General features: G+C 40.8%; 1 protein-coding gene across 3 annotated transcripts in view; it reads right to left on the bottom strand.

Annotated features, from left to right (window-relative positions):
• Window positions 1-350: 350 nt before the first annotated feature.
• LOC140301609 (transcription initiation factor TFIID subunit 4-like) overlaps window positions 351-13,234 on the bottom strand; it is an 82,635-nt gene continuing 69,751 nt past the window's right edge. For all 3 annotated transcript variants that reach the window (XM_072380161.1, XM_072380160.1, XM_072380159.1), the window contains one exon: window positions 351-2,602. In XM_072380161.1, coding sequence (XP_072236262.1) covers window positions 2,429-2,602 — 174 coding nt within the window. In that variant the 3' untranslated portion in view covers window positions 351-2,428. The remainder of the gene's footprint in view (window positions 2,603-13,234) is intronic.

Consider the following 13,234-nt stretch of genomic DNA (forward strand, 5'->3'; position numbering starts at 1 on the left):
GGAAACTTTCAAAGCTACAGCAACTGGTCTACTCAGTTCACAAAGAGGCTTTGATTGTGCTGTTAAAAGAAGATATGATACAACACAGTAGTATACACACCTCTGTCAAAGCCTAAATGAGCCGATTATTTCACAGAAAGTTACAGAGAAAAAATATTTCAGCATTTGTTGCAACAAATTGAGTACCTTCTATCACGAAAAATACAGGTACAAATGCATTTATGGATACTTGCTCATAGTTTACAGTGTTTTTGCAGTGTTACGGTTTTTTGGAAGAGTGATTGCAGAATAAAACTTTTTTTTGCTTCATCCTTGGATCCTTTTCCCTGACATGTGTTCTTGTTGTAAAAAAGAACTGGACAAAGCCAGTGTTGACTCAGTTTAGTAAACAGGGTTTTTTTTTATTCCTTTACAAAATAGGTACAAATACGCAAGTTTTGTTTCTTTCACACAAACAGGAAATTCTCAAGATATGTACAAGAGTTTACCAAAAATAACGTGGTTCTAATAAACACATAGTCTTGTAAACAATATTTACAAATCATCCTCACATTGAAATGTTACTTCGCCATTTGTTTACATCAGGAATATTGTCCTATTATTTTGGCTAAAAAGCTGTAATAGTAGTAATAGTAGAAATGTCCTCCTGTGAAGCCACCAGACCATAGAAATCATTAATAAAACTATCTGAAATAACCATAATAGGTGTTGTTGTGCTTGTTTGTAGATATTTAGGAGATTTTTTTTACTTGTACTAAGCATAAAAGCCAATTTCGAAAGAAAAAAAAAGAAGAAAGAAATATATTAAATGTTAAAAATAAGTGCCTTTTGACAGAAATTGGCAATACCGTAAAAGATAAATTTCTTTGCTATAATACAGTGACAGCTTTCAGTTGTCAGGTAAAATAGATATAAAAAAAAAGTGCTGTTGAAATTTACAATGCACAACTGTTCTAAATGTCACTCATATTTAAATAAATTTCAATATGACAAGAAAAGCTGCATAGAGGCCAAGAAATGTAGTTAAATAGAACAAACATAAAACATGGAAGACAAAAATACATAAAACAGTAAGGGTTTGTAAAAAAAAAAGTGTTTGAAAAAAGGGTGAATATCCAAGATGACATGTAAAATAATGCTATTTTAAATAGCTTTCTTCAGTCTGTAGCAAAAAAGAGTGGAAAAAATAACCAGTTTTAAGAGAAAATCATAGAGCTCTTTCCTTACACAGATGCCATTTTACTTTACAGTCATTTTTTTCATTTAGGGTAAAAATACAAATAAACAAGTGCAGTGCACCACAACATTTCATGGATTACTCTTGTCATTCAGTCATCATGAAAGAGTGGGTGGTAGTCGGCGGGTGGACTAGTTCTCTTTTGTTTTCAAACATTAGTGATTTACAGATAGGACAGTAAGGGTGAAAGGTAAAGGAATGTATTTTTTGTTCTCCTAACTTCAAATACTAACAAAACTTATCCCTTCAAACCGGAATGTGGGCGGGATACTGCAGGACACAAATTCTAAACAACTAGTCATAAAAGCAGTGTTCACATTTTGTCTGTTTAAAAAAGAAATACTGACTCACTCAACATGGGTGACCACTCAGAAGAAAGTGTCACATGCCAACTGCGGTTTTGTTACATGACCTCTGCAGAGGGGGCAGGGGAGTCTGCCTTATAACAACACTCTACAGAACAAACTGTCTAAATTGGACTCCTCGAAAGCACGTGATTTTACAAAACATCAGGTTTTATAATACTGACACATGAATCACTCCTTTTCTTACAAAGCTTACATGTGATAAAAATATACATGCTGTCAAATAATTCAAAAAGAACTATTTACACATACAGTAGGGAAATGTAACATGATGCTGTTATTCGGAATCCATTTCAAAATTAAATGTCTGCGTAGAAATCTGTAGTCTCATCGATTAAGTTTAGCGAAACCACATTCATTGAACTAAGTTCAACAAAAAGCTCGTGGAGAATATGGGAGGCTACATCAAGGTGTGAATTTTGCTTAGTCAATGTAATCCTTTCTTTTAAGTGGTTGATAGAGCAGCTTCCACCAAACAATGTCTAACTGTTGCCAGAAGTTACCCAGCATACAGCAAGTTCGGGATCAAGTTCTGTGACACAAAGACATCCTTCCTTTGGACAAATCCAACAAAAAGAATATGACATGGCCTTTAAATTCAATGATCTAACTACACACCTTGAAGCTAAACAGAGAGCGCACTAAATAACAGTTTGATTTTTGTACTTTTTCTATCCCTCTCTCTTTCTTGTTATTAAAAGCTACATCAAACATCACTACAGTACATATGGAGACACAGAGCTGAAATATTAGACCTGATCTGAAGGCACGTGGCTGGGAAGAAGGAGGAGGAGCAGGTTGAGGTGGGCGCTGAGTGGAGCAGAGGCTACTTGAGCAGGGCACGGTAAAGGAGGAGCGAGTGGGCGGTCTCTCTCTCCTGCTCCATGTAGAATATTAAGTCCCTGAGGTTGACGCGAGTGATGCGTTGCCGTGTGTACTGGCGAGATGAGGTTGATGGGGTGGAGGAGCTGGCCGGGGAGCCTGCCATGCTGCCAGAAACCTGGAGAAAAGGGAGAGGTCCAAAGGTGATTATCTCATACAGAATTTGTTAACACTATCCATAGCTTTCAAGCGTCATGGTCAAGTGAAAAGGAAATGGACTGTACTTCTCCTTTTCTAGTCAATCTGACCACTCAAAGCACTTTCCCACTACATGTCACATTCACCCATTCACTCACACACAGTGGTTTTTGTTCTAATCATTCACACACATTCATACACTGCTGGATGCATTGGGAGGCAATGTGGGGTTCAGTGTCTTGCCCAAGGACACTTTGATATGTGGCCTGAAGTTGAACCATGGACCTTCTGATTGGCAGGCGACTGCTCTTCCTCCTGAGCTACAGCCACCCCTCCCCTCTGAAACTGCATCCTCTTTTGTGTCAAAGGTTTCTTTATATATCGGGAAATTATAAAAAAAAATTATAAAAAACTCCAAAGTATTCTGGAGTCAAATGTGACTCAACAAAACAGTGATCCCACAGAGGCCATATTTAGGTGATCTTAAAGAAGACTAAAGCTTGTTCAAGTAAATCATCTTCCAGCAACACTTGTTGTGTGTGTTGCTATAAACATGGCAGTGTCTTAAAGTAAAAGAGTCACAAATAAACTATAATTAAAAGCAGAAGAAGCTTTTTCTACATCAAATCAAAGCTTTAATGGGGGTATGAAACAATTTGCAGAGATTGGATCATTTGTATCCAAATGCAATTAGGCAGACCAAAACTGACCACAACATCAGTTAATCAGTACATCATGCAAAAAAAACAAAATAGATAAACAACTTCATTACAGATACACCAAATTTCACACATCTAAGACTAAGGTACAAACCTTGTCAAAGAAAGAAAGAAAGCAGCTGTCTAGTAATGTGTTCGAGAATGAGCAGGATCTCTAAGGGTAGCTAAAACTGTGGTGATTTTCTGGTATTTTATTAAGTAAATCTCTGGATGTAGTGAACTAATGCCACAGACAAAGAAAATATTTTTTTAAACTGACAACAGAAAAGGACAAATATAAAGAACTGCATCGGACTGCATCAAATCAAATTTAATCAAATGGCCCTGAATCATCCCTGAATCATATCTTACCTCATATATGTCGATATGTACCAAATAAACGTATATGAGAGAGATACACACCCCTATTATCAGAATATCTGGAGATATGAAGTCATTGTCTTGGTGTGAGGGATGGTGCATTGTTGTCTGTCACTCTGTTTTCGCTGTGTAATGGACAGAGCTGCAATTTTCTACTGTGTAAAACAGATATAGCTAATGGATGCATTTTATAGCTTTTATCCAGCACCTCTTTTTGTACTTTGGTTCTAGATCTAGCACTTTGAAAACTAACATTCCCATCAACTTCAACTGTGCTTTGACAAAGTGGTAAGTCACATGTTAGTATGCTAAGAGGCTAAAATATTATGGTAAACTTTGAAAACGTGTGATAATAGCGCCTCAATTTTGGCATTTCCCAGACATCAACACTTTTCCACACTTTTCCATATGTTTGGTGTAATCCTGCAATATTTCAGAATGCTCCAGCTTTGAGTTTCTGGCTGGAAAATGTGGTTAATTGAGTCAACATTGGTTATCAATATTGCAAGCTCACTTGCGGTGTCTAACTCAAACCCTACCCCCCACCTCTCCTCAGGCCCTGCTGAAAAACCTGAATGCTCTAACATTACTTTATTTCCAAAGATGTGTTTCTATCTACTTATGTCCCGCATGTCCTTCTTATGTTAGCAAAAAAAATAAAGCAACTGTACTCTTTTTTTAGAAAAATTAAAAGGCCGCTCTGTTAAATATTCTTTTATCTGCATATGTGCATGTTATCCCTTTCTGGGAATTCGTCCTCACTTTTTTTTTAATTTGTAGTTTTTTTTAAGGAAGAGAAAAATCTTTGTAATCTCTGGAAGAGTTTTCCACAGTGAAACATAAGCGTGTCTGGAAGTCTGCAAGTATTTCTTTCCTTCCAATTCACCTTATGAGGTAATCTTTGCTGAATGCCAAACACATTGACAATATCAGTCGTAAGGAATGTTGTGGCCTCTATGCAAGCATACACCTCCAATTAAGAAAAATAATCCCTCTTGCAGAGCAGAAATTAGATCAAAAAGGAAACCCTAATAACGAACAGATCTTCAGGTGCACACTAAATCTTTTTTGTTGAGAAAAATATTGGCGACGCGCTCCCAATCGCCTGAGAAACCATCTTCTTAAATTAAGTGTGTTTTATGGCTCTTTACATTGCCTGGAATAAATAAACAAAAGCTGCTGACATAGATCAGAGCTGACGTTCCTCTCTGAAATGGAGCCCTTGTTTGTGTCTGATCCAAGAAAAAATGAGAACAAAGGAAAAAAAAGAAAAAGGACAAAAACAGGGAGTGTATACAGAGGCCGATACAAATCATGAGATGCATTTACATTTGGAAATGAGAAACACTGGGAGACGAATCCAGCAAGTGCCCACTTGAACCCAGGCAGAGAGAAATAAGACAGACATCTCAGTCAGGAACACCCTCTCACAATTACATTGATTGCACCACTCTATAAACACACTGTACAGACAGGCCTTAATTGCAAACATATGATGGGTTTGAATTTACAAGAACCAAACCAAAGTCCCTCCAGCATCCGCCCTCTCATATGCCTGGGTTTGTGTACACTGTATGACGATGCCTTGTCTCAAATTTCCCTGAGTACACTCTCTGACCCCTGTACGCTGGGTGACGAGGGAGGCCAGTGTGGCCACTGTTCTTGCCAACTTACCTAAACAACATGTATCATCTGTGGCTGCTGGTTGAGGGGCAAGTGGGTACAGCCAGCTCGTCAGAGCCCCGGGGCACACAGAGCTCTCACTCTGAGGGAGCTACCCAGACCTAATCAGGTCAATCATAGCTGACCACAAGTGAAAGATGGGCCTGCCTACTGCCATGCCAATTACTGCCAGTCAATAGTAAGGCCGATGACAGGACCACAGATTTTACCAATCAAAGCCATCCATCCACCTGGACAGATGGGCAGAACTAGCCACAGGCTGAAAGTCGGTGCCGGGGTGGTGCCGTGAACACAGTGGGTAATGGTAGGTAGGAGGGTGACAACAATATATAGCCAAGTATCGCTCCTTAGGTATTGTGCTCCAGCTCGCAGAATGCCTAATCCCCTTCAGGGACAAAGGCAGTCTTCAGAGATCTAAATACAGGCGTAGAGGTCAGTGCCTGTCCAGGAATTCACTTAACGCAACAGCACCTCTTCTCTTTGTCTTTACATGTCCTCTGCATAAAGAGCGCCAACAACCCAAACATGACGTGTTGTTGTAAGTATCTATGGAGACCGATTCTCTCGCGGGTGCATGCAAGAAACTATGCGAAGGCATGAGAGTGGATGGGTGGGGTAAACACCCACAAAGCAGATGGCAGGGCGTCAGTTTAAATAAGAAAGTGAGACATCGACAACCATACTGTCCTTGATGCCAACAATTACACAGTAATCATATATGTATGTATATGTATACATACATATATGTGTGTGTGAGTGAGAGAGAGAGAGAGAGTGAGAGAATAAGAGAATAAGCAGGAAAGCAGAGACAGAGAGGCTGAACAAAAATAAAAGTCTCAAAATCAGCTTGGCCAAGAAAGAACCATGAGGCAAAAAACAGCATCTGTCATTTTATCTGTGATGGGTGCTCGGAGGCATTATGTCACATGACATATCCGTCGTGCAGAATGAACAGGGATACTTCAATACATCTCTTCAGACATTTGACTTGTTTAGAGTGGGGTATAGAGAAAAAATGCAGCAGAGGATAGAACCTGAGGAGAGAATGGTTCTAAAGCTGGTTTGTATTGAGGCTTCTTTAATAGTTGTAGTCATCAACAACGTTCTGTCGAAATACGTGATAACTTGGCAATGGAAGAGAGACATCATTAAAAGCTATTTCACTTCCTGTGTGTGCACGCTAAAGCAGAAACAGCGAGCCTTGGAGTGATTTGTGCTGCTGACAATTAGTACAATACAGTGTGAAAACAACAAAACAGAACCCATTTCACACTGCATATGCAGTGCAAGCAGGCAAATAAATTTAAATTTTCCAAATTCTTTGTGAAAACTTCAAGATTTTCCGAAAGCACCAACTATGCATCAAAAGTATCGTAGTGTTGACATAAGCAGCTTTTAAAAAGTTACATTAATGACAGTGACTTAAAAAATTGAACTGAAAAATTACTCAAAAGGCAGGCATTATACAGTTAACTTATTTACTGTCTCCTTTAGTTTCAACAGAACTGCCTGGAGCCCTTAAAACAGGATGCAGTGGGCGCAGATTTCAGTGGAGTGACTTGGGTGACATGTTTGGACATTCATATATGTCTGACAAATAGAGAGAAATAACTTTGTTACTGTGTTTTTCTTCCTTGATTTTAGACACCATGTCTGAAACAGAGCATGGGCAGCAGCTGTGCCTGCATGGATCTACAGTCTGAATTTATATTCACTTCTTTATTGTTTAAGAAAAGGAAGGGGGGTGTAGGGCAGCGATGGAGGTGGAGTTGTTTGCTGATCTGCGGCTTTGAACCCTGAGTGGCACCTGTGCCTTGATGCCGGAGCCAATATTGGATTTGGCCCAGGTCACACCTTAGGGCGCTGGGTTAATGGCCCACTTTGCCAGGCACACAGAGCTGCTCGGCCCTGCGCAGTCCAACCTGCTGTCTCAGCACTCCGCTCCTTACGGCAGACAGTTGCAGACAGGGGCTGCATGGTGAGAGAGTGTGTGAGAGTGTGTGTGACGGTATGTGACAACACACCAGCCTACACACTGCGTTAACTAAAACTGCAACATGGAGAGAAAATATTGCTCAGCATCCATGTCTGAGGATGGAGACTAGTCCCGTGTCAATTTGAGAAACAGATAAGCTGTTTGTGATGCAACATTATTCCATCGTTATTATTACTTTGATGCTGAAAAATCTGTCTAAACTCTGATATCTATGCTTCAGGCAAGGAGGACATATATAACAGAATGGAGGCTGTTGACAAGCTAAACAAAGAAGAGATGCAAAAGCTGAACCAGGTGGTATTTTGTTAAAACCAGGAATGAACAAAGACTAATATTTAAATATTGATGAACTTTCCGTCTCATCCTGGCAGAAAGCCAGGCATACTTTGGAAGTGCAGCTGTATTTGTTAAGTGTAAATAGCGAAGAGATTCTTTGACATGGTGGTAGCAGGTAGTCCTGATGGGCTTCCTTTCATTGTGAGATCCTGACTAACTGACACACCAGCATGCATGCTGTCTGACTGAAGGACACACAGATTTGCTGACTGGCTATTTTTTCTGAGAAACTGGCTGTCTGAATGACTGGCTTAGAGCCTGACTGACTGACTCCTTTACTGACTGAAGGACTAACTGCCTGGTTGACTGACTATGTGCCAGGATGCAAAGCTTTCCCACATGTTCTCCATGCTGCATTTCAGTCGAGGAACGCTGCCCCTTCCCTTCACAGTGTTTACAGTGTGCAGCCCAGCCGTGGGAGTGCAGCCCTGCTTCATCTCCACACTCGGCCTGAGACGCCTCTCCTACGGCCGCCATTAATCAGCACCAGAGACTTTCTCTCTCTCCCTCGCCTCTCCCTTTTTCTCGCTCCTCTACGCCCACAGACATGCTGGATGAGGCCATTTTGAAAGAGTTAACAGATGTCGGCTGATTTGCCCCGGGCTTTCTGACATTGCCCGAGTGATGTATTTGATGTGGAGTTTATTCAGCTCTAATAAACGTATAAAGAATTAAAATAATAATTCACAGATGCACATACCCAGATTATATGCCGGAGCCCTCTTTGAAGCAGACAAGGCAGCCAAGATTAACAGAACCAGGGGAAAGGATGAAAAGGGTTTTGGTTCAGTCTGCCGATAACGACAGAGGTCAGAATGGACTAATACCACAGCTTTGTGTTCATGCACCAGACAGATGGCCTTTGTTTCTATCACAGGTTGTTTTTCTGGGTGAAAATCCTAAACAAGAGGCTGGCATTGTCACTCTCAAAAATGGAGGTGAGTGAAGCGCATTTGCTACATCTGTTTTTTCTTTTCCCAAACATGCTTTTGTTAATTTGTCATTATGAGAAGAAAAGAAAAAAAAAAGTCGGCAAACACTAAAAGGGATATAAGGGGGACATACAAAGGAACAAGAGTGAGGTCTGGCATTCTGATCATTGCAAAGAAAAAAGAATGAGGGAATTACTTCCAAAACAAACAACTTCCATTTGCTTCAAACTAAACAACAACAAATCTAAAAAATGGCCAGTTGTAGAGTATCTTAATACCCACATAAACCATAAAAACAGCTACACAGCTCCATGGCAATGCATAGCAACCGTGCAGAATTTCAGTCAAGGAGAAAGAAGGCAAAAAAACACCTTATTACTTCTAACTCCTGCAAGCCATTTTGGTCTCCAAAGGTTTTAGAGCGCCGCAGGCCATGTGTCTGCAGTGTTTCGGGAAATGACTTGCCTTCGCACGAACACTGCTATGTTCTGCAGCACTGCTGCCCCCAGCATCCCCGCTCAATTTCTGTTTAACCCCTTCCTGTCTTCTCTCACACTGACTCACTGCAACAGAGAGCTCACACCCAGCACAATACTGTCACATTGTTCAGCTTCATACAAACCAAGGCAAATCAGACCAGCTTTTTCTTGAGTTAACACATTAACTCCCCATCTAATTTGACTACTTAAGCATGTGAGGGCTCTTAACGAACAGGGTGCTGGAAAGGCATAAGGTTACACGGGGAAGAGGAAGATGAAAATAAAAGCCCCAGCTCCATTCCACTTGATCTACCACGATGTGCGACACAGTTTGCACACTTGAGTGTGTATCAACGGTGGATTAAATCTGCAAACTCGTTGACACAACACATAATTAAAACATCTTGCTTGAGGTTAGGAATTTTCTAATTAGTAGTGTACTGACAAAGCTGCAATTCCATCGCCCTGAGTTTCAAAGTCCACAGGTTACTGCTAAGATGAAAGCTGACCCTGGAGCACAGTTCTGCAGGGCTGCTCATACAGTTCCTCAGAAGGCAGTCACAGGGTCACCAAGCTAAACAGTGTGCTGCACCCGGAACCTTGCTTCCAAACAAAGAACTTCAAACTTTCCTGCCTGGAAACACAATCTTGCTTTTGTTTCCCCTCTCGCTTTCTTTTCAACCTAAGAGAAACAAAAGATTGTGTGAAGGCAGCCATAGGAAGAAACCAAAACATTGTTTTGAATACGTTTAATTAAAATGCTGAGCCTGGCTAGCTGAACAACTTGTAAAAAATACAACAAAGACTTTATTCAGAGGGTCTTAAATTGGCAACACCATTTCTGATTGTGGGGTAATAACTTTTTGTTCACATATTGCCAATTCTAATCTATTAAATAGTTAGATCATGCTATTGTGTACAGTCGGAATAGTACACCAGGACGACAACAGCTGATATACCAACAATCCAGGCAACTTTGTTTCTGTAATTAGCAATTTACCTTTATTTATATGAAGATCATGATCCAACCAATAATCCACAAAACAATACCCTCTACGTCTTTCTTCTCTGGTGCTTTCTATAGAGCAGCACAAGTTAACAGCTTGCCTGATAACCTGGACAAATAACACAGGCCAAGTATCTTTGACTGCATAAAGTATCAGAACTAGAACTTTTCCAACATTAAATATTCAAGGCGTTTCATATATAAAATGAACCCAATTAGAGTTAAAATAGGAGAAGTGTAATGAGTCTCTAGTCAGAATGCTTGTCTTCAGAACTACCCGCTAATGAGCCCTTGTTGGTTTTACACACTGTACTTTCAATGGTGTGGCACTGTCATTTCTGCTGGTTTTTAATTTTTAATTCAAGCTGAATGAGAGGGTAGTGACTGAGTTAATAATCGAGGCACTGGGGTGTTTTGCAGCCGATGGATAGCTGGAAGAAGTTGCCAAATGAGGCTTGTGGTCCACTCTTTGATGTCTTTGCGAAACATTCCAAGTAGGAACAACCAGTTAACACCAGCCTATCAGTTCAGAGTGCTATCGAACATAAATGACCACAATAAGGAGAATGCGTCCTGCAAACGGCCTAATTAGGGAAACAAGTGGGATGGCAAAATGGTATGGCGCTGAGCTCACTAACAGACACTGACTTGAGGATGATGCACCAAAAGGCAGCACGATGGATCCCACTGCTCTGCAGACATGTGCTCTATTCTGAGCTGTCAGTCTACACATAAATCCTCATATGAGCAGTGACACATTTTACTTACAAGAAAAAGAACGCACCAAGGGGCCACAGTAGACATGCAGGCAGAGGAGATTAGAAAGCACATTTAAGGCAGAGGTTCGCGCTATGTATTGGCCCTTGATCTCAAATTGACGGTAATGGGGCCATTTTTGACATCATTTAGCCATCACAGGCTCAGTTCCTGTGCTGCTGACACTGGTCCCACTGCACCTAACGTGGCGCCTGCTAAGTATGAGCAGCAGGAAAATGGCTGTCTGAAGAGCAGTTCTGATTCAAATCAATGCTCTTCGGGGGAAAGGGTAGAGTTTCATGTTTTATATAGATGACCTAGAAAGACAAAAAGAAAAAAGAAAAAGAATTTAATAGACTGTCTCTCTGAACATTTGTGACCCCTAGTGTCATTGATTTTTTATCCAACGGGATGCAAGGGTGTGAGGCAAGCCTGACAGAGTTTTCACAGCTATTCAGAAACAACTGTCTGTAATTAATGGGGCATTTACGATATTAATTCAAATTCAAACTAAATACCCTACTTATACTATTACTTCTACTTCTTTTGCTCATAAGCAGAGAATATGGCTCAATGGCAGTTCAATGTCAAATGTAAAATCATATAATAACCTATAAAATATAAATCTGGATGGTTTTTGGGGGCAAAAATGCCAAGCAGCATTGCAAAATTTGGACTGAGTTAAGGAGTTCCTCATTATAGGCTTGCTGACACTTTCCTGGAGGCCTCATTCCTCCCATCAGATTCATTTTCCTGGGACCCACAAGGCTTTCTTCCTACCTGCACAGCATTTTGGCAACCTCCCTTACAACACCACATACAACGGCATCCATTTCCAAGCAGCTGTGTGTGTGTGTGTATGTGTGTGTATGTATAGCACTTATCTACATATTGACTTGGTTTAAATCCACACCCTTGTCTGCCATAATAATTACACATCTTGTAAAAGGAAGTACTCAATTCTTCCTGCACCTGAGGCGGGCAGCTGCAGGAGTTGCCCATCGGCGGCCTGCAAACACACCTCCGGCGCTGCCTGGTATCCAAACAGCTTCAGCAGACACCCAGAGCCATTACCTTCCATGGTGTAATGGCGCCCTTCTATTAAATTCCAGCTGAAGAGAAAATGGCAATGCAAGACTGGGTAAATGTGTTTCTATGTTCTGCAGGAACAAAGCAGTTGAGATAGGTCGAACAGGTAATAAAGACAGCTGGAGCTTGTTTTATGGTTGTCCACAAGTTAGACAACAGGCGTAAAAGCACACACACCAAAGCAGCAGTGTGTAGTGAAAAGGGCCAACCTAGGTGATATATTTACATTTTGTGTGAACATTAAAGTTGTTCCAAAAAGTCAGTCAGGTCTTGCTAGATTACTTTGCTTTTTTTATTATCAGAATTGCCATGACATGCATTCACAACGCTGATGCGGGTGATAGAGGCCACATCCAGCTATTCAGAACTTCCTCCAAAGTTCTATCAGTGGAAGGCGTTCATTAGTCCAACAAATACATAATTTATGCAGTCTAAAAAATACATGTGATCATGAATCAAAATGGGAATGAGAGCCACAGAAACACTGAGCTTCTCTGGTGGTGCCAATTCTTTATCTAAGCTGTTTTGGGAGACAATAGGTTAGGCAGCATGCTAGCTAACACAAACAAAGCACCAAAACAGGCAGGCGTCGAAAACAGCACAGGAGCCACAGCTTTTATCCGCTCACCATTCAGGACAGATAACATCCATGTGTATGGTGATGTCTGTATTCTGCTGAGATTATTTGTCAAAAACGCCTGAATTTCACAGTTAATTGGCCTCCCTAATTAGCACAGGATGTCTAATTCCCATTGCAGTCAGTGTGGTAAATGGTAAAGCTTTAGCAAACGAATGCCATTCCTTTTTCATTTGAGCAAAGAGACTCCCTATGCAACCCCAGCTACACTGTACATTACACACTCAATGATCGATTCTAAATCTTAATTAGGGAAACGACAAACAAGCAAGGGGACTTAATGAACTGTGTACCTTGTCAAACAGCTGGCTGATTATATTTATTGAGATATATGTTAAATTTAATGATTTGGGCAATTAACTGCAGACTCCCTCTATAATCTCTGAGGGACATAAAGGGGCCAAGGAGGCAAGCACCGGGGCCACAGACCTAATGGAAAGCAGCTGACAAATATTTGTCATCCCCAGAGTGCTGAAAGAGGCATCAACGGCTCTGAGGACCCTATGCTCAGAAATAATGATGTCACAAATATTGCGCCCTTGTGTGCTTCAATCTTGCACTCCTGTTTAACACAGCTGTGATGGTCTAAAAAGACATGTTTCAGGCACTCTCAGCTTAG

This window comes from Leuresthes tenuis, unplaced genomic scaffold (assembly GCF_036924035.1).
Source record: "Leuresthes tenuis unplaced genomic scaffold, fLeuTen1.0.hap1 SCAF_2, whole genome shotgun sequence".
NCBI lineage: Eukaryota > Metazoa > Chordata > Actinopteri > Atheriniformes > Atherinopsidae > Leuresthes > Leuresthes tenuis.